At 40.7% G+C, this 22,280-nt stretch overlaps 1 protein-coding gene across 2 annotated transcripts in view; it reads left to right on the top strand.

The window, feature by feature from the left end:
- The window catches only part of LOC137355662 (A-kinase anchor protein 8-like), a 22,681-nt gene extending 526 nt beyond the window's left edge, over positions 1-22,155 (top strand). Inside the window, exons 2-13 of one of the 2 annotated variants that reach the window (XM_068021035.1) lie at positions 4,039-4,077; positions 4,969-5,131; positions 7,529-8,000; positions 8,938-9,061; positions 10,832-10,893; positions 11,561-11,624; positions 11,732-11,828; positions 12,660-12,801; positions 13,943-14,045; positions 15,511-15,641; positions 17,446-17,541; positions 20,809-22,155. In XM_068021035.1, coding sequence (XP_067877136.1) covers positions 4,039-4,077; positions 4,969-5,131; positions 7,529-8,000; positions 8,938-9,061; positions 10,832-10,893; positions 11,561-11,624; positions 11,732-11,828; positions 12,660-12,801; positions 13,943-14,045; positions 15,511-15,641; positions 17,446-17,541; positions 20,809-21,243 — 1,928 coding nt within the window. In that variant the 3' untranslated portion in view covers positions 21,244-22,155. The remainder of the gene's footprint in view (positions 1-4,038; positions 4,078-4,968; positions 5,132-7,528; positions 8,001-8,937; positions 9,062-10,831; positions 10,894-11,560; positions 11,625-11,731; positions 11,829-12,659; positions 12,802-13,942; positions 14,046-15,510; positions 15,642-17,445; positions 17,542-20,808) is intronic. The other variant, XM_068021036.1, reaches the window with a different exon arrangement.
- Positions 22,156-22,280: the final 125 nt, after the last annotated feature.

Below are 22,280 nucleotides of genomic sequence, written 5' to 3'. Positions count from 1 at the left end.
TCCTCCCTCCCTCCCTTTCTCTCCCTCCCTCCCTCCCTCTCTCTCCCTCCCTCCCTCCCTCTCTCTCTCTCTCTCCCTCCCTCCCTCCCTCTCTCTCTCCCTCCTCCCTCCCTCCCTCTCTCTCTCTCTCTCTCTCTTTCTCTCTCTTCCTCCCTCCCTCCCTCCCTTTCTCCCTCTTTCTCTCCCCCCCCCTCCGGCAGTTGTTGCCAGCTGTTTTTTCCCCTCTGTTAATGAACATTCGCAGACGATGGGAAGTTCATACGCAGGAGATGCTCGTGCTTGGTCATGCTTTATTTTCCTAACTTTGTATCAATGTATCATGCAGTGATAAAATGGCTGTTGTCTTTTATTCTGTAGAAAAATGGTATGTATCTGCTTTTCTCGATATTTTGTTTGTCTATATCTGTACACTTGATTTTTTTAAATGTTAAAACTGCCAGAACCTATATATATTTGCTCCAGAGTGCCCCTGCTTGAAAGACGGATACAATTGTACATTTAAAAAAAATTATAGAAAAATAGGAGCAGGAGTAGGCCATTTGGCCCGTCGGGCCTGCTCCACCATTCAGAAAAGATCATGGCTGATCGTCGAATTCAGTACCCTGTTCCTGCTTTTTCCCCATATCCCTTGATCCCTTTGGCATTAAGAAATATATCTCTCTCCTTCTTGAATATATTTAATGACTTGGCCTCCACTGCCTTCTGCAGTAGCGAATTCCACAGGTTCACCACCCTCTGAGTGAAGAAATTTCTCCTCATCTCGGTTCTAAATAGCATACCCCATATCCTGAGACTGTGACCCCTGGTTCTGGACTCCCCAGCCATCGGGAACATCCTCCCTGCATCTAGCCTGTCTTGTTAAAATTTTATAGCTTTCTATGAGATCCCCTCTCATTCTTCTAAACTCTAGTGAATATAGGCCTAGTCGACCCACTCTCTCGTCATACGTCAATCCTGCCATCCCAGGAATCAGCCTAGTAAATCTTCTTTGCACTCCCTCCATGGCAAGAACATCCTTCCTCAGATAAGGAGACCAAAACTGCACAGAATACTCCAGATGTGGTCTCACCAAGGCCCTGTATAACTGCAGTAAGACATCCTTGCTCCTGTGCTCACATCCTCTTGCAATGAAGGCCAACATACCATTCGCCTTCCTGACTGCTTGCTGCACCTGAATGCTTGCTTTCAGCGACTGGTGTACAAGGACACCCAGATCTCATTGCACCTCCTCCTTTCCCAATCCATCACCATTCAGATAATCTGCCTTTCTGTTGTTACAACCAAAGTGGATAATCTCACATTTATCCACGTTCTACTGCATCTGCCAGGCATTTGCCCACTCATCCAACTTGTCCAAATCATATTGGAGCTTCTTTGCATCCTCCTCACAGTTCACTTTCCACCCCAGCTTTGTGTTGTCTGCAAACTTGGAAATGTTACATTTAGTTCCCTCACCCGAGTCATTAATATATATTGTGAATAGCTGGGGCCCAAGCACTGATCCCTGCGGTACCCCACTGGTCACTGCCTGCCATCTGGAATAAAACCGGTTTATTCCTACTCTCTGTTTCCTGTCTGTCAACCAATTCTCAATCCATGCCAGTATATTACCCCCAGTCCCATGTGCTTTAATTTTGCACACTAATCTCTTATGTGGGACCTTTATCAAAAGCCTTCTGAAAATCCAAATACACCACATCCACTGGTTCTCCCTTATCTATTCTACTAGTTACATCCTCAAAAAACTCCAGATTTGTTGAGCATGATTTCCCTTTCGTAAACCCATGCTGACTTTGCCCAATCCTGTTTATGCTTTCCAGGTGTTCTGCTATCACATCCTTTATAATAGACTCTAGCATTTTCCCCATTACTAATGTATGGCTAACTGGTCTGTAGTTCCCTGTTTTTTCTCCCTCCTTTTTTAAATAGTGGGGTTACATTTGCCACCCTCCAATCTGTAGTAACAGCTCCAGAGTCTATAGAATTTTGGAAGATGACCACCAATGCATCCACTATTTCCAGGGCCACTTCCTTTAGTACTATGGGATGTAGATTATCAGGCCCTGGGGATTTGTCAGCCTAGCACTTTTTTTTACTAATACTGATAACCTTCAGTTCATCCCTCTCATTAGATCCTTGGTTCCCTAACATTTCTGGGAGGTTATTTGTGTCCTCCTTTGTGAAGACAAAATATGTGTTTAATTGTTCTGCCATTTCTTTGTTCCCCATTATAATTTCCCCTGTTTCTGACATTTGTCTTCACTAATTTTTTTCTCTTCACATATTTATGTTCCCCACATGTTTACTCTCATACTCTATTTTCTCCTGCTTAATCATCCTCTTTGTCCTCCTTTGCTGAATTCTAAACTACTCCCAATCCTCAGACTTGCTGTTTTTTCTGGCAATTTTATATGCCTCCTCTTTGGATCTAATACTATCCCTCATTTCTTTTGTAAGCCACTTTTCTGGTTTTATTTTTGCGCCGGACAGGAATGAATAATTGTTGTAATTCATGTAATTTATACACAGAAACAGAAGTAATATTAGCAAGTGAACACTTTATGAATGTGAACACATTGAAACAAATCTAATGAAATAAACACTATCCTAGTGGACCCTTTTGGATTCTGTTGTTAATCCCCTAGTCTCCAGAAACATAGTTTAAAAATGGACAATATGGAGTAAAGGCCAGCTCGGGTCTGCAAATGAAACCCGAGCCGAGTCCGACAGAACCACATATGACCCTGACCTGGCCCGAGTCCTTTCATTTTTTCCTGCGCCTGACCCACCATCACTTAACTACCTTCCGTTTTCCACTTTGTTGCTTATCTGCACAAGCTTAAAATAACTGTAACAAAACCACCTTTCAAGTCCAAAAAGCATATTAAGATTGGAGCCACTTACCGGAGGTGGTGATAGAGCGTGTGCGACCCGGCCCGAGCCCAAATGCTGGACCCGGAAGTGCGACCCGACCCGAACCATGTCGTCAGGTCCCGTCGGGTTCGGGTCGGGTAGCCGGCCTTTAATATGGAGGATCAGTGTCAAAGTAGGTAGTTTCTAATTTGACTAATATTCTGTCCTTGGATTGGTGGCTATACAGGGATGAAAAGCTCTTCATTTAGTGAAGCTGTCATCAATTAAATTGCTGACTTCTGTTCACAAGAATAACATGAGGCTTTCAAACCACGAGTGCTATTGTGTTCCATTTAAAAGAAAGAACTTGCATTTCTGTAGCGCCTTTCACGACCTCAATGTCCCAAAGTGCATTATAGCCAATTAAGTGCTTTTGACGTAGTAATAAAAGCAAAATACTACAGATGCTGGAAATCTGAAATAAAAACAAAGTGCTGGAAATACTCGGGTTTGGCAGCATCTGTGGGGATTGAAGCAGAGTTAACGTTTCAGATTTGTGACCTTTCATCAGAACTAGCAAAGGTTAGAAAAGAATTAGGTTTTAAGCAAGCGAATGGGGGCAGGGAGGGTTGTGTGTTGAAATGGCAAGCAACTGTAAGCTCGGGGTCATGCTTACGGACTGAGCGAAGGTGTTCCGCAAAGCGGTCACCCAATCTGCATTTGGTCTCCCCAATGTAGAGGCGATTGCATTGTGAGCAGCGCATAGTGTTTGCTAAAGGTGAAGCACAAACAGCGATGCGATAATAACCATATTTTTTAGTTGATGTTGCCTAAGTGATAAATATTGGCCAGGGCATGGGGGAGAACTCCCCAGCTCTCTCTCGGATAGTGTCATTGGTTCATTAAGACCATCTGAGATGGTGCCTCCCACAGTTCAGTCCGGCACTAAAATATCAGCCTAGATTATGTGCACAAGTATCTGGAGTGGCTGTTGAACCCACAGTCTTCTAATTCAGGCGAGAGTATTACTACTGAGCCAAGACTCAGTGATCAACTGGAGTAGATTATTGCAGCATTCTGTTCAATATTCTGTTTCAGAATCTAGTTGTATAGTTAATCTTTTATTGAAAAGATTTTTCTGAATTAAAATAGAATATTGTAACAACAAACAGTCTTATTTTACAGGCTCGTATGGAAATTGGAATGCAGAATCTTCTGGCGAAGGTAAAAATTCTACCAGAAGTGGTTGATTGGTGGGAGGGGGTGATTTGGCTACTTTGTATCCAAGTCCCATTTTTTTGGAATTTGGTTTGACTTTCAGCCAACATGGAGTGATTCTAAACCTGATGGCTAGATTGAAAGGCCCAGTAGGTTCTGGAATAGACAGACTCTCACTAATTTCTGTCCTCTGCAGTTGCTCTGTTCTTGTTCTCTCTTTTTTGTTCAGTGTGAAACCTGCCAGTTATTCTTTGCATTACATTGGTGTGCTGCACAAGGAATGGTAGTGTGCATATTTTGCAGCCCATTGGTGTATGGGAAGTTACCTAGTGGCGAAGAGGTCAGAACCTCCGATTGAGCAGATTCAAGTCAGTGGTTTATGAGTGGCAGTTGCAGAGATGAGAGCATCTAGTCAATTTGATGGACTTCGTATTCCTGAAGTGTTGTGTTGCAGTCATTTTTAGTGTCTGTTTTGCTTCCAGAAAGAAGCACTGTTGTACTGTTTTTTATTAAATCCAAAATAAAGACAAAAATTGAACAGTGTATCTAAATTATTTGGGGTTTATTCTTTTAAAAAGCTTAGCTGTTGATTTATCTAGAAATATAGGAGAAAACTTTAATCCTTAGGTCACATACAACATACAGTTCTTGTCTGTTCACTTCTTGTAAAACGAACACTTCATACCTATGATTATCTTGTATGTTTGCTGTCACGCACCTGCTTTTGGATAGTTTTTTTTTTAATTGTTGTATCGGCACCCATGTAACTCCATACCTCTAGCATGTCACAACCATTCTCAATGGTGGCAGTCTCAAAACATTTAAAGAACTCATGTACTTGGCTGATTCAACAAGAACTTTGACGTTATTAAAATTCATGTTTATTTGCCCACTCAGGTTACGACGACTATAGTTATGGACAAGGTTCTGGATCAAATTATGGCTACGGTGGCAAATCATGGGACTCGCAGAAAGGCAACCTGACTTCTGAATCCATTGTAGCTAAAATTAACCAACGGTTAGATCTCCTTTCTCGCAACGAAGGTGATGAACACGAAAGGTATCTATAAGGGCTACAAAAGCAGACAGACTGCTGTGTGCCAGTCGGGAGACTAACCTAGTTGGAGCTCTGCGCTCTATTTTATTTTGGATATTTTGAGTTACTTAGATTAAACTCTGAATTAATATTAAACATTGCATATTCAGTGAGTTGATATGTTTTTTCTCTTGGCTTTCTGTTGTGGACATAATGCTTTATTTATCCTCAACCTGTCCTATTTACTTAGTTCAATACTAATCACTATGTGGAGGTGCTGGTGATGGAGATAGAATGGGCATATTTTTGACTTGTCCTAGCTCGATCGAGGTGGTAGCTTTGTTTGGGAGGTCAGTAATTTGTGATTTTAAATTGGTTCTGGAGAAGTATTTTCTAGATCGCACTGGGATAAATTTGCCGTATTTGATGGACCAAATGCAAAGAGCACTACCATTGTTGTTCAAGCGGGTTAAACAAGTCTTGTGCCGAACTGTTATCAATAATTTTGGGTTTATCACAAAGTAATACTGCTGCTCCATTTCTGGGGAAAGGGCAGAATAACAGTAGGGTTCTAATACGCTGTTGCTCTTTGTGCATATTCAGTGAAATTTTACTAGTCGGTCCCCAGTGGCTTTGTTGATTTGTGCACTATGTGGTACGAACTGAGCCATACTGACTAGGAGAGTGTCCCTGATCTGAATTGTTTCCCTCAGTTGGAGCAGCAACTATAGCAGCCCCTCCTTATGGTTCACCATTGACTTCCTGGTCTTCGGAAGGTGTAATGTAGCTGGATATGCACTTCTGATAATTATGATATAGATAAATGCATAAATGTTATTGAGAATCCAGATTGGCATGATGGTCTTTTGAAGAGTTTGCTGAAGCTTCTGAGCAAGTTGATTTGCTAATTACCATGGTGAAGCAATGCAGGTTACTGGTGCTGGTTGAACTTTGCAGTCAGAAGTGTAGAGGCATGGAGGAGAGAAGATACTGTATCAAGTAGGATGCACGTGTGCTGGAACTGCTTTGTTTTTATGCACATTGCTCACAAAGCTTACTTTATTGAAGATGTTGGGTGGTGAAAAAATGCATTTCGTCTCGGGCTTTAGATCATAAAAATTAGTTGGTAGGTTTTGCCAGCTAATGTTGGGAATTGCATATGGCTGGTTGGTAAGTATGAACTTGTCAACAGATGCTTTGTGATATCAACTGATGCACAGATGTTAGATAACTGGAAATGTTTAGCTATAGAGATTCTCTGTTTTGGTTCTGGACGACACTGCGCATATTTTGCACATAAATAAGTGCTTAAAGCTGCTGAGCACTGATTATTTTGTTAGAGGCTGAATTAGAAATTATCTGTAGTGAGTCTAATATAAAGCATGTTCTCAAGTTTGTTGTTGGCAAGCATTCAGGCTGGAAAATAATCCCTTTTCTAAACTCACGAATTCTGCATATTTGCTGTTGCAAATGTATGTAATGCTGGTTTCAAATGGAAAATGCAATGACATTAGACAGCAAATAACAGTATGGGAATCTTTTAATGAATATACAATGCTGTCTTCTATTTAACACTGGCAAGTTTACTGAATTGGTGGGCTTGGTTATGTTAACCCCCCCCGCAGGATTTCAAACATTTGGATTGTTTTGGTATATTGTTTACATGGGTTACTTTGTCTTCATATTGGAACTTGATCCATGAGCGGTTTGATGATTTGAGAAATTCACTGTGAGAGTTGAATTGCTATATACTTATCAGCATCTGTTCCAGAAGAAGTTCTGAATCCATTGTGCTGTAATATGCATACATTTAAGAAAAGAACTACCAGTACTGAATTTTTGATTGAAATACCTTGCTGGCTATAGGTTAACATGGCAATGAGAGGAACATAAGGTTAAAAGGAGTTACAAAACACAGAAAGCGCTATCTGTGCCTGCTACTGTACAAGTGGGTTTCATTAACCTTAGTTGTATAGTAGCACTGTCTGCTTGGCAATAAACTTAGTACTATGGACTAATGTGAAAAAATATGCAATCTGTTTTCAATCCACGTATTGACCAGGGTTAGTTTTCACATTGCTCAGGCACTGTGAATAATCTATAAATTCAGTGCATTTGTATATTAGGTTAGAGACTATTAACAGATGCTAACTTTGGGAAAATTATAGGTTTAGAATCCATAATGAGGCTCTTAAATTGGTAACAGCTTAGTTATTATTACTGGTAAATTATTCATTACCAGAGTCTGTTGCTGATTTACAAAACACTGTAGAAAATGTTAGTTTCTTAAAAAAACAAAACTCCTAGCTTGGTTGAAACTCTGCTGTTTAAATTTCAGTCTGTTCTGACTGTTCAGCAGACTGTTTCTTGGTACTTTCCAGTTACTGACCAGATTCCTTGCTTGCTGTGCGACTCTTTCAGGTTTGCACCTTTCGAGTCCTACGACTCCAGGTCTTCACTGGATGACCGTGATCTGTTCAGATCCGGCTTCGATTACAGTGAATCTGGACCTAATCGTTATGATTCCTACGGAGGTCGCTTTGACCGCTTCGACAGCTCCGCCAGGAACCGCAGGGATCAGTTCCGCTACAGAGCACGTGACGGCTCCGCCAAGCAGTGGGGTCAGAACTGGTCTAGAGACAGGCCTCCAAATAACAGACCTTTCCGGAACGACCCCTTCTCATCATCATCAAGTTCTGAGCGACTGTCTGCACGCTGGAATGAGCTGTCGATGGGATTGGGAGGCAGGGGCTTTGCTCCCGCCTCCAGGAACCTCCCTTCGCTCTTCTCCCAGGCCTTAACCTCCGGTTTTGGGCTGTTCGGCATGCAGGGAGTAGGAAAACAGTTTGGAGGTGGCAGACAGCGAAGGAGAGAGCGGAATCGGATCAGAAGTGTAAGTAGAAAACTTTTCCCATTTTATAAGGTCGTAGACTTAAGTATTCAGCTGTGTGAATTTCAGTAACCAGCTCAACAAACCCATATTCCAAGAGTCTTGTGCAGTTACTAATATTTCCCTTTCTGGACCTTGAATGTTTAAAAAGGAAGTCAAATGTAAAGATAAGATTCAAAACAGAATAGGGATGGTCAAATATATGGAATGGATCAGAACTTGCAAAAAGAGCTACTGTGGATTGCTGGAGTGCTGTAGGTGTAAAATGCTGTTTAGGGAGAAATTTAAAATGTACTTAGGCCTTTTGTTACATGAGTGCTTAAAGGGCATGGATACAGAACGCAAAACCAGTTGAAGTGTCAATATGGAGCAGTATCTTCACAAATGTATCTTTATACTTAGGGCAAATAGCAGTACATAGCATACTAGTAATTGGTACTTTTGATATTTGCTGGTTTTGCATTGCATCTGTTTCACTGGAAACATATCAATGTGTGCGCTTGGAATTTGGGAGGTTTAACATTCATTGACTGTTACAACTTCTGTGGCTATGTCAATGATTCTTAGTAGGCTTTGTAAGCTTCAGTGAATTTTCATGAAAGTGTAATGGTGTGCACATGTTCAGCAGTTTTCATGAACCACTGGACACCTAGGTTGCTATCTGGCTTTGAAGACAAAAAGGTTCAGTTTGATTAAATGTGCTTAAACATTAGAATTGAAACAGTGGTCTGCACCGAAGTGCCAGAATGAGATTTGTTCATGGATTTTAACATCTGCTAGAACTGGATGTGAATCCAGGCAAAAGTTTGATTCCTGCAAAGTGATTTAAGCAAATAATGAAGTTCAACCACGCATCAGAACCTGAGGAACATGATCTCTTGGTTAACAATATCCAGGTAAAGTTAAGCTATTGACCATTACTGTGGTATCTTTGTAACAGAGGAGAGGTAGAGGCAGAGAGATAGGAGGTGGAAGGAAGAGGCAGCAGTCTACTGCAAGCAATGATGAACCAGACTGCAAAATGGCCAGAACGGACCAGTCGGATTTGTCAGATAGTGAAGCAGGTAACCATTTTTAAATTTGATATTGTACCTTCTTTCTTAACACATCTGTCATTTTTCATGTGTGAGCCTAGACTAAAAGTTTAGGTAATCTGTTCAAATGTGGCACCTTGCCAATCCTGATCCAACATTGACAATGCATTTCCCAGCTGTAGTTACCAGATAGTGAATAGTGACAGTCGTCTCTGCAGCATAGGGAACTGTGTTCCAACTGGTAGACTAGTTGGGATCAGCCAATTTAGCATAGGTCATGAATGGAATCTCAGACCCTCCTATTTCTCATCTACGTGCTAACTCTCGACGACATCATCAGAAAACACAGTGTCAGATGCACGCATACGATGACGACATCTAGATCTGCCTCACTACCACCTCTCTTGACTCCCTCCTCTAAGTATATGTAGAATATACAGCACAGAAACAGGCCATTTGGCCCAACTCATCCATGCTGGTTTTATACTCCTCCACCTATTCCGCGTACGTCGTCTCACCCTTTCAGCATATCTTTCTTATTCCCTTTCACTTGTCAGGATCACTGCTTGTCTGTCATCGAGCATTAGATAAGCAGATGTTTCCTTCAACTAAATATTTGGAACGTCAAAGCCATTGTCTTCTGTCCCTGCCACAAAATCCATTGACTTGTCACCAAGTCCATCCCTTACTCTGGCAACTATCTGAGGCTGAATCAGACTGTTTACAACTTTGGTGTCATATTTGACCCTCAGATGAGCTTCTGACCACATATCGGTGTAATTACTAAGACCACGTATTTCCACCTTTGTAACATTGCCTGACTCCACCCTTGCATCTGCTGCTGAAACCCTTGTGCCTTTGTTGCCTCTACACTTCCAATGCACCCTTGGCCAGCCTCCCACATTGTACCCTCCAGAAACTTGAGGTCATGAAAAACACTGCTGCCCATGTTCTAACTCTCGCCAAGAGCTGTTCACCCATCACCACAGTGATGTTGACCTTCATTGGCTCCCAGTTAAGCAATACCTTAATTTTAAAACTCTCATTCTTGTTTTCAATTCCCTCCTGGTCTCAGCCCTCCCTGTCTCTAATCTCCTCCAGCCCTACCGCCCTACTAAACATCTGTACTCCTCCAATTCTGGCCTCTTCAGCATCTCTGACTTTAATCACTCCACAATTGACAGCCAAGGCCCTAAGCTCTGGAATTCCCTCCTTAAACCTCTCTGCCTCTCTTTCCTCTAAGCGACCCCTTAAAATCCACCTTTCCATCTGCCTTTTATCTCCTTGCATTGCTTGTTGTCAGATTTTTTTTGTTAAAGCTCCTGTGAAGCACCTTGGGATATTTTACTATATTAAAGGTGCTTATATTAATACATGTTTTGGGACCTCCCTGGATTGTATGGATCAGTGTATTTACTCAATAAACCTGATTTTGCTTTTTCTTAAAAAAACAAAGACTTTATGTATGTAGCAACCTGTTAAGCTGAAGCCAATGTATCTTCCTGATAGCTGTGGTTGGATATGTTTTTGAGGTTAGTAATTCATACATGTCTTAAAGGTGGAGCACTGAACAAAATTTAGGTTGTGTTTTTTTTTGTACTTGTCTAAGAGGTTAGGCAGGTTTCCAAACCTGTTTCAACATTTGTATTTGAGGAGTTGCTCTGATGTATGTGTGTATTCTAAGTATGCAACGGCACCGTATTTTTTTCTAATTTCATGAAAAGTTTGCAAACATAGTGTTTTAGGCAATTTAGGCAACATGTTACATCTGTATACTAATAACCTTTTGTTCATTTTTAGAAGAGAAGGAGCCAGGTTATGGAGATGATATTGAAGATGCTGCAGCTGGTGATGCCTGTGCTGTGAGTGTTTGTAGGAATCTTAAAAGTTCCATCCTGGTAAAATTTAAGATGTGGTTTCAGCATACCTAAAGAAAAAGGTCTCTCCATAATCTGGCCTAAATGTTGGTTTTCTAGGGTCAGTCAGATCTGGAGCAACGTCTGACCAGTTTGAAATCCATTGCTATGTGGAGTAGTTCCCCTCAGTGTTACATGCTGCCCATAATTTATGTCGCTTGAGTGCATAGTACAGAAGAAGGACTGACCTGGATCTCCTTGTTGGCAACTAAGTTGATACCTTTAAAATAAATTTTTGCTGAATTAAGTGGGTGGAATACCTTGAATCCTTCCTTCCTACTCTCAGATTTTCAGGTTTTTTCTGGCAGGCAGTTTGAGATGATAAAATGCTGTTGTGAGCACTATTGATGGAGGTGCTCTCTCCCTTCCTTTTCATCCCCCTCCCTGTCTGATTAATTTGCTTTTGGTTATAGATGATTCCTGAGGGCCATCTGGTTCCAAGAAAATACTGGAAGTACTTTTCTGTCATCCATGTAGCTGTGATGTAGGTTTAGCAAGTACTGTAGGAAATAGTGACTTAAAAATATAGTCTGCAAAATAACTTCACTTCATGTCTGAGCCAATATATATATATTTGCAAATCCTATCATTGAAACTTTTTTTTTGTATTTAGAACATTGAAGATAAAGATTCAACTGACAGCCCTGAAAAGGAGAAAAAAGAGACTGATGCAGATGGTAAAGATACTGAGTCTATGAAATGTTAAGAGGACTAGTGTTATGCTAATTTTGTTTGTGTTTATCTGATGTATATTACCTGCAATGTCATCTCTTGTTTTTGTTAGTTGGTGATATACAAGAGGAAATTAATGACATGAAAATGAAGCCGTACAACAAGAAGGAAAGACCAAGGAAGAGACAACGGGATCGTATTACAGAAAGGTAAAGGAGAGATGCTGTTTGTTGTTGCATTTATTGTAAACTTAAAGGGAAACGTTTTTGTGGGTTGTGTAATTCTAAAGTTGGTTTACTGAACAGCTTGATAGTAGGAACCAGTATTTGTCATTTACTATGATAAAAACAAAGTGCTGGAAAAACTCAGCAGGTCTGAGAAGCAGAGTTATCGTTTCAGGTCAGTGACCCTTCTCGCTCTCCACAGATGCTGCCAGACCTCAGTTTTTCCAGCACTTTCTGTTTTTATTTCAGATTTCCAGCATCTGCAGTATTTTGCTTTTGTTTGTCATTTACTAGATTGTAGGGTGGATAGTCATGTGAGTAAATATGCTTTTTCTACTGCGTGATGATTTATAATGAAGTATAGTTAAATGGATCATGACAGCCTACTGGTATCATGACCAAGTGGTTGCACTTCCTGGACAGTTGAGTATTGGAGGCTAATCAAACAGTGCTGTCACTGTGTGATGTTCAGCAGTAGGGGTTGGACAGAGAAGGAGAAGCATTTTTGCAGCCTGATTGCCAGCCTAACTGATATTAATTGAGTAACAACAGATCAGGATTGCAATTAGGATCTTACTGGACTTTATTTCTGATTCTCTGGGCCTTTTAGGGTGAAGCTGACCTCGTGAACCTCTAGCAGGTTAAAAAACCATGATTCAACTTAAAACCATGTCAATTATGATAATCAAGTCTATTGCCCAATTTTGTCTAGTAGTGGGATTGCATTAGTCAGTTTCAGCACTGCAATTGAATATAGTAACACCCTTGTTGATGCAAACTATATTTTTCACAACTAACAACGTTTTGTTATTACAGGATAATGTATGCCTGCTCAGTTTGCAAGTTTCGTACCTTTGATGATGAAGAAATTTTCCCCCACTTGGAAAGTAAATTTCATAAAGAGAACTTCAAATTCATTGGGACCAAGCTTCCCAAAGAAACAGCTGAGTTTTTGCATGTATGTTAGCTTTATATTTAAATGCACTTAAAGTTGAGTACTGTTAGTACTAGCTGTGTTAAATGTATATTGTGTGTTTCCCTAGACCCATATCCCAACACATGCTGGGGAATGGTTACATGAAGTGATTTGTATAAGCCTGGACAAACCTCAACTTCTGCTTAGAGTCTTAAAAGCCTTCCAGACGCAACACTGCGTTCAACTATTTCAGATCACCATCTCTGCCCCTTTTTTTGGACAGCAGCTCTTGGTGATAATTCTGCTTTTCCCATTTACATCTTCTCAAGACCCCTCTTTTGTTTCTTTACTTGTCCCATTACTATCTCCTTTTTCTATGGACCATCATCCCTTTTGTCATTTCATCTCTCCTATCTTCTACCCTATCAGACTTTCCCTTTTATTCTCCCCACCCCTCCCACCACTTTCCTGTCTCTGCACTTGTTCAAAACCTATTACATCTCTGCCTTTTTCCAGTTCTGATGAAAGATCATCAACCTGAAAAGTTAACTCTGTTTCTGTCTCCACAGATGCTGTCTGACCTGCTGAGTATTTCCAGCATTTTCTGTTTTTATTTGAGTATTGGGTTTTTCAGTTGTTGCAGTGATGCCTGGTACTGAACTAACTTGATACCAACGAGCTTCAGCAGAGGCAGCTACCCCTCGAGGCTGAAGAATGTCTGATGCTGATCCAGCTGAGATCCAGTTTACGAGAGAGCCATGAATCTTGCTGGCATGTGCTGCACCAAGTACTCTCTTGTCTGCTCTGTACCTCAGATAATGGATTTGCTGCTGATCCTGTTGCCTGGCAGTGAACAGTATTGAGGACTGTTAGCCTTGGATGTCTGACTGAAATGGGCTTGAATCAAATCTGAAGGGCAGATATGTAATTCTTGCTAAAGTTCTTCCCTTTTGCCCTTTGGAAGTTTTCAATTATTGATGCTGGGATTTTCTATTGCTGTAATTGCCAGCCTTCGATTTTCCGGTTCATTAAAAATAAAAGCAAAAATTGTGGCCTGATGAGCCCGCGAATGGAAAACTCCGGCCAGAATGTTTAACTTCCGAAGTTACTTTCTGGTAGCAGCCACTATATTGGAATTGTTTTAAGATTTCTGTAGTCACGGATAATTGATCTTTCCTTCCAGGAGTATATTTTGAACAAAAATAAGAAGACGCTGAAATTCCGTGACTCAATGGAAGATAAAAATGCAATTAAAAAGAGGATCCAGGAGCAAAACCTCTTGCATGGTGAGCATTACTCAGATAACAGAATTTGAACAGGAGTTATACATTTAATCATAGACTCTCAAACTTTCCTGTGCAAGGTGACCATTTAGCCCATTGTGTCTGGATTGAACTCTTAAACCGTCTCCTTTCTTTCATTGTATCTAATTCTAAAATATTGGAGTTTACTGAGCTTCAATAACCACTTGAAGTAAAACATTCCATATCCTAATCACATCTTGTGGGGAAAATTTGCTTTTGATCTCCCATTTTATGCTTTGTGTTAATGCTGCATTTGTCCTATTGATACTGATGCAGCAATTAATGAAAATTTCTTGTGATTTATACCAATGTTCCCTCTAAGCTGCGCAGACACAGCAACCCAGAAGTTTCCGTGCAGGCTCCGCACAAGTCAGCCGCTTTAGGTTACCGTTCATGCGCAGCCGGGCAAAGAAAAATTAGAGGGTATGTTGATTTACCCTCAAGCCTTTTTCATAATTTTGATCATTTGTGATTTTTTCCATCCCCTTTTTTCAAGTCTCATCATAATTTCCTAACTATATTGTCCAATCAGAAAAGAGAATTTGCATTTATATTGCTCCTACCAGGGCCTCAGGATGTCCCAAAGAGCTTTACAGCCAATTCAGCAATTCTTTTTGAAATTGCAAGGCATGGGAACGGCTCATTTGTGCACAGCAGCGTTAGTTGAGAGATAAATGTTAATGAGGATACAATTTCTTCTTTGAATAGTGCCATGTGATCTTACCTAGTTATCTGAGGGGGCAGGTTTTCCTCAGTTTAACCTTTCATCCAAAAGGCAGTAACTCTGATTATGCAGCACTCTCAGTACCACAAACCGCATGCAATGTTCCCAGTTGTGACCCAAACTGTATTTTACATATTGTTTGTACACTTAGTAATTTCCTTCAATTCAAATAAAGTAAAATCTTCTTGCAAATCCATCTTGGTTATTCCTGATCAATGTATTCTAGATGCTCACTAATAATCTTTAGTTACGGTCACAGTTTTTTTTTCTAGCATGAGAATAACTAGTCCATAGTTGCTTTGTTAGCTCATATACCTGTATTTTAAAACACAAGAAACACTTACCAGTCCTTTCGAGCTTGCCTTGCTTTGATAATTAGAAAACTTTAGTCAATAAGTTAGTGGGCCCAGGTGGTTTGCACAGCAGATGTTGTGGTGAAATGGTACAGGTTATTTTTCTAATATTTATATATCCATATTATCTCACTGCTTTCTAATACTCCTGCAATCTTCACATTCCTTGGTTAATAGAGGTGAAATAGTTGAGTATCTTTACCAATCCACTATTTACTACAATTGTAATTTTCCTGTTGCATATGTTGCTACCTCTCTAAATGCTCAAGACACATTTTGTCAGATGCCTACCATATGGGTTTGTGAACTTGCCTCAGCAAGAACTTACATGTTCAGGTGTCTTCCAACCAGTGATTTCTTTGTATTGCAGGTATTAGTATTGAAAATTTCATGAAGAAGGTAGAAGCTGTTCACTGTACAGCTTGTGAAATGTTCATTCCAATGCAGAACAATGCTATCCAGCGACACATGAAGACACCTGACCACAACAGGAACAGAAAAGTAAATCTGTTTATTCTCCACTCCAACTGAGCAACTGACCTTTTTTCACTTTCCACTACCCACTCCAAAACAAATTGTATTCTGCAATCTTTTGGCCTGGAGGAACGCGTAGTCTGTTCTGAAGATGTAACAATGCTTCAGAGACAAGATACTGTCTTGGATGAAGAATGGGGCACAGTACTGTGGCTGTTCATTTTTTTAAATAAAAGCAACTGATGTATGCGAGTGTGGTTATCATTGCAGCATTCTAACTGACAATGGTAACTTGAGTAGTGACATTTATAAAATAGATTTGAGACTTAGACAAGCTTTTGCTTGGAATCTAAACTACTCATTGGTATATACCTTTTAACACATTCTCAAGGTGCTCTAGGGAAACAGGGAATGCCAAAAGTTTTTGGGCAGTTTAGGAGAGGTGACATCACCTGTCTCTGCCACTTCTTCAGGTCATCTGCTGCTAAAACCTTCATCTATGCCTTTTAGTTATTTTTAGACTTGACTTTTCCAATGCTGTTCTGGCTGGCCTCCCATTTTGCACCCTTTGTAAACTTGAACTCATACAAAACTCTGCTGCCTGTGTCCTAACTTGGACCATGTCCCATTTTCATAAATTCTTTGCTCAATGACCTGCGTTGTTTCCTGATCGGGCAATGCCCTCAATTTTTAAAATTCTCATCCTTATTTTCAAATCCCTCCATGGCGTCTCGTGCATTCCTGATTTGAATCTTCCATCTTTGGTGGGCATTCCTTCATCTGCCTGGGCCCCAAGTACTGGAATTCCCTCCCTAAACCTCCCCTCCTCTCTTTTGTTTCTCCTTTTAAGACACTCCTTATAACCTACCTCTTTGATCAAGCTATTGGCCATCTTCTAATGTTTTGTCATGGCTTGGTGTTGAATTTTGTTTGATAACACTCCTGTGAAGTGCTATGAGACATGTTACCATGTTAAAGACATACAAATGCAAGTTAAGTGAAAGTTTGACATTTTGTTCAAGAAGGCATTTAAATGCATACAAGTGAGGTGTAGGGGTTCATAGAGAGTAGGGATGCAGGTTGAAGGCTCTGCCACCAAATGTGGAGGAAGAAACATGATGTATTATATTGCACACTTTAATGTAGCATCCCAAGGTGCTTCACACGAGAGTTACCAGAAAATTTAACACTGGGCCATACAAGGAGATATTAGGACAGATGACCAAAAGCTTGATAAAAGAGGTAGATTTTAAGGGATGTCTTAGAGGAGAGAGAGTGGAGAGTTTTAGGCAAGGCACAGATGCCATTGAGGGGTGAAGGAAATACAGAATTTACAAGAGGCCAAAATTGAAGAAATACAGAGATCTGAGGGTTTTAGGTGTTAGAACTCAGCCAGCCGGTGAAGGATAGAACTGGAGCCTGGTATTTATACATTTACAAGCTTTTATTTACGGAGATGCACGTTATGTCTCTTATACCTCCAAAACTAACAACCACAGTTTCAGCCTGATCTTATGTATAATATACACACAAACACAGATGAGTCTCTAATTAATACCCACCATCTGAATACAATGAAATACTCGATGTACAATTAACAGTCGAGCTGGAGGAGGGTACCGAAGGGGAGGGGCAAGGCCACAATTTGGACATGAGGGTGAGAATTGTAAATTTTGAGGCATTGCTGGTCTGGGAGCCAATGTCAGTGAGCATGGGTATGATGGGTGAATGGGACTTGAATGTCAGAGTCAGGACAATACGAGGACTAGAAATGTCCTGGTATTTGTGTAGCTGGTTTATTGTAAAAATACTGGTTTGCTTTTGTTTTCAGATGATGCTTGAGCATTCGAAGAAGACTAGCCTTCAAGTAGCTAAGAGTATACTCAATAATCGAAATATTGTGAGCATGTTGGAAAAATATCTCAAGGTAATCTTCAAATGCATGCTATTTTGTATCTGGCCAAGTAATTGGGATCGCAGTTAGCTTGCTAATGTTATTAAAAGGCTATGTATTTCTAATCGTAAATCCAAATTTCTTCTGTTAAGGAAGCATATTATAGAGTCATAGAGTTATACAGCACAGAAACAGGCCCTTTGGCCCATCGTGTCCATGCCAGCCATCAAGCACCTATCTATTCTAATCCCATTTTCCAGCACTTGGCCCATAGCCTTGTATGCCAAGGCATTTCAGGTGCTCCTCTAAATACTTTTTAAATGTTGTGAGGGTTCCTGCCTCTATCACCTCTTCAGGCAGTGCGTTCCAGATTCCAATCGCCCTCTGGGTGAAAATTTTTCCTCAATTCCCCTCAACCTCCTGCTTATTCTTATTCTTCGAGTAGATAGGTCAGTACAAAAATACCACCAAATATAACATTTTCTTCCTTAAATCAGTTCTTGTGCACAGTACACAACCTGTTTCTGTGTTAACGTTTTAACCTTTAGACCTTAGTAATTAATTGTGGGGTAGTGCTTCCAAGCACTTCGTTCTAGCAAGGAGTGGCAATTTTGGAAGAGATCTTCGTTATTAGTTGAGGTTACTTCGTAGCATGGTAAAGTGACTAAATATATGTTAAATTAATGGCTGTCATAGAAAGTTTAAGGCACAAAAAAGGCCACTTGGCCCTTCATGTCTGTGCCGGACGTAAAATGATGCACCCATTCTAATCCCACCTTCCAGCATTTGGTCTGTAGCCCTGCAGATTATGGCAGTTGAGGTCCCCAGACTTCTTTTGAATGAGTTGAGGGTTTCTGCCTCAACTACTCTTTCAGGCAGTGAGTACCAGACCCCCACCACCCTCTGAGTGAACAAGTTTTTCCTCATCTCATCTCTCTAATTCTGATACCGATCACTTTAAATCTATGCCCCCTAGTCACTGACCTCTCTGTTAAGGTGAATAGGCCCTTCACCTCCACTGTATCCAGGCCCCTCAAAATTTTGTACATTTCAATCAGACTCTCCTTAACCTTCTCTCTTCCAAAGAGAACAACCCCAGCCTATCCAATCTTTCCTCATAGCTGTATTTTCTCCAGTCCTGGCAACTTCCTCGTAAATCTCCTCTGTACCCTCTCTAGTGCAATTACATCCTTTCTAAAATGAGGTGACCAGAACTGCACACAGTACTCAAGTTGTGACCTAACCAGTGAATTATACAGTTCCAGCATAACCTCCCTGCTCTTATATTCTGTACCTTGGCTAATAAAAGAAAGGATTCCATATGCCTTTTGAACCACCTTATTGACCTGTCCGGCTAACTTCAGGGATCTATGGACATTCACTCCAAGGTCCATCCCTCACTTCCTCTACGCTTCTCAGTATTTTCCCATTAATCGAATATTCCTTTGCCTTATTTGACCTCCCCAAATGCATCACCTCACACTTCTCCAGGTAGAATTCTATTTGCCACATTTCTGTCCATCTGACCAGACCATCAATATCTTCCTGCAGCCTACAGCTATCCTCGCAATCTACCACACGGCCAATCTTTGTGTCCTCTGCAGACTTCTTGATTATGCCCCCTACATTTACGTCCAAATCGTTAATATATACCACAAAAAGCAGGGGACCTAGTACTGAGCCCTGCGGAACGCCACTGTAAACAGCCCTCCAGTCGCTAAAACACCCGTCAACAATTACCCTTTGTTTCCTGCCACTGAGCCAATTTTGTATCCACCTTGCTGCATTTCCCTGGATTCCATGGGATTTTATTTTTTAACCAGTCTGCCATGTGGCACCTTGTCAAAAGCCTTGCTAAAATCCATGTAGACCACATCAACTGCACTACTCTCATTTATCTTCCTTGTTATTTCTTCAAAAAATTTGATCAAGTTGGTCAAACAAGATCTTCCGTTAACAAATCCATGCTGACTATCCTCGATTAACCTGTGCCTTTCTAAGTGACAGTTTATCCTGTCTCTCAGAACAGATTCCAATAATTTGCCCACTACTGAGGTTAGACTGACTGGCCTGTAATTATTCAGTCTATCCCTCGCTCCCTTTTTAAACAGTTTATCCAGTGTCGAAGCAATACAGACCAGAAATGTCTGAGGGCTGATCTGTGGTATGAATTAACTGATCGCTGTTGACATGCCCATTGTGGAGCTTTTATTTTGCCTCAGAGTCTCAAACATTCTGGGATTCTGGAGAAAAGATGAGATTGCGAATTATTCCCAGTCCTGTTAGTTATTCAGCGAGCCCTGGAAGTACCCATGTAGGCATTGCGTGAGGACAGAATTGAGCTTGGTTGTGATGCACAAGAAGCCATTTTGTCCATCGTGCCTTTGCTAGCTCTTTTTAAAAAGGTATCGAGTTAGTCGAATTCCACTGTTCTTAACCCATAGTCCTACAAATTTTATGTTTATGTTTAATTACATTTTGAAAGTTACTCTTGAATCTGCTTCCACCACCCTTTCAGGAAGTTTATTCCTGATCATAACACGCTGAATTTTTTAAAAAATATATATCATCGTCCATCTGGTTATTTTGCCATCACTTTAAATCTGTTCTCTCTGGTTACTGACCCTCCTGCCAATGGAAACAACTGCTCTCTGTACTTTATCAAAATCCCTAAAAATTTTGAACACTTCTATTAAATCTCCCCTTAACCTTCTCTGCTCTAAAAAGAATGAAATAGATAGCCTGGTGAAATACTGTCACAGATTGCATGTGAGTGGCCACTTGAGTGAGGTTCAGAAATATATTTCAGTGGAGAGTTGCAGACCTTCTGGGGGAAAAAATTGGCAAGATAAAAATGACTATATAAAATACAATTTCAACCCAGGAACTTTGTGACACATCTGGGTGGCACAGTGGTTAGCACCACAGTCTCACAGCTCCAGCGACCCGGGTTCAGTTCTGGGTACTGCCTGTGCGGAGTTTGCAAGTTCTCCCTGTGACCGCGTGGGTTTCCGCGGGTGCTCCGGTTTCCTCCCACAGCCAAAGACTTGCAGTTGATAGGTAAAATTGTCCATTGTAAATTGCCCCTAGTGTAGGTAGATGGTAGGAGAATGGTGGGAATGTGGTATGGAATATGGGATTAATGTAGGGTTAGTATAAATGGGTGGTTGTTCAGCACAGACTCGGTGGGCCGAAGGGCCTGTTTCAGTGCTGTATCTCTCGTTGACTCGATGACTATCTGATGCTGGAATCATAACTGCCTGAAGTTGTTCTGAGCTCTGATTTCTTTATATTTCACAGGGTGAAAATCCATTTACTGAAGAAGATGCTAAAGATGATGCTGAAGATGGTGTTGATGATCCTTTGGAGGGTGATGCACTCAATGAGAGTATTACAGGTGGAAATGACAGGGAGAAGAAAGATGAAACTGCAGAAGGTGAGGGGGTGGAAGCAGAAGCGGAGGCAGAAAGTGGTGATGGTGAAATTGTCAATGCAGATGAGATAGTTGCAGACCAATCTGAGCAGGGAGCTGATGCCACTGATGAAGAAGCTGAAGCAAATTCAACAGCAGATCAGGATGGTGAAGCATCTCTTCCAGCAGAGGAAGGTGCTGAAGTAGCTCTTACAGCTGAAGATGAAGACAAGATCTTGGAAGCTGGTGATGGAGAAAATCCTGATGAAGGTGCTGGAAGTGCTCCAGGTGGTGGTGGTGATGATGCAGAAGAGATAGAGTAATTTGCTGTACGGATGAATTAGTCTTTGTCTCCTTTTGTCTCTTCAGTATAGAAATCTCCATAAGTACACTATGTCTGAATTAAAGCAATGTTATTTTAGTAGCCACAAGATTCCTGTATGATCCTAGAACATCTTGCATTTGGGACAATTCCATGCCATAACTGTCCCAAATCTGGTGTGGCTCTCTGCTTCCTAGATTTGTCTAACTAGTTTTATGTGAAATACTGTTTTCTGTTAGTGGTTTGTGAGTGCATTTGCTCTGTTGACTTTCTTTTAATATTCCAGAGTAAGTGATTCTGACTTCTATACCAGCTTCAGGATGTGCACAGAACATTGTGAGAGAAATGGTTTGACCTGGCTGATACTTTTTTTTTAAAAGGAAGTTTACAAGCGTGATTGCATAGGCCCCTCAATGAACATCAGGGAATTTACCTACACTGCATAAAATCAGTAGTTCCCTGTGTTTCATAGCATGGTGCGATTCCAAAACTATCTGCTTGTGTCTTGATCTTTGGATTGAAGATGTTGAAGGGGGTTTCACAAAAATAGTTGGCTTCAGGAGCAAAAAAATGGTTGCATGCTAATGCTTTAGTGTTTTCAAATTGCCTTTAATGGTGGGCAGAAGTCAAGTTGTATTGTGTAATCAAACCTTCTACATTTGCTTGTCCGACAGTTTAAATGGAACACCCCTTACTGCAGATGTGACAGAACATTTGTTTTCAGTTGGTATTTTTGACTAAAAGTTGAGTACAATTTCCATTTGTGAGTTTTGCTTTGGATTTTAGCGATACCATCTGGGTACTGATGGAATGTAATGTCTTTTTTTTGTTTTACTACGGAAAGAGTAATTGCTTAACTTCTGGAAATAATTGTATACAATAAAACTACATTAAACCCTTTTTATAAATGTTATTGTTTTGATGGAATCATTGTTTTCCTCCTTTTTAATAGGTACGGTAGCACAGTGGTAGTATTACTGAACTAGTAATCCAGAGGCCTGAACTAATCTGGTGATGCAAGTTCAAATTCCCAGCTGG

This window comes from Heterodontus francisci, chromosome 43 (assembly GCF_036365525.1).
Source record: "Heterodontus francisci isolate sHetFra1 chromosome 43, sHetFra1.hap1, whole genome shotgun sequence".
In the NCBI taxonomy this organism is placed as follows: domain Eukaryota; kingdom Metazoa; phylum Chordata; class Chondrichthyes; order Heterodontiformes; family Heterodontidae; genus Heterodontus; species Heterodontus francisci.
This window is presented reverse-complemented; position numbering and strand designations above follow the sequence as displayed.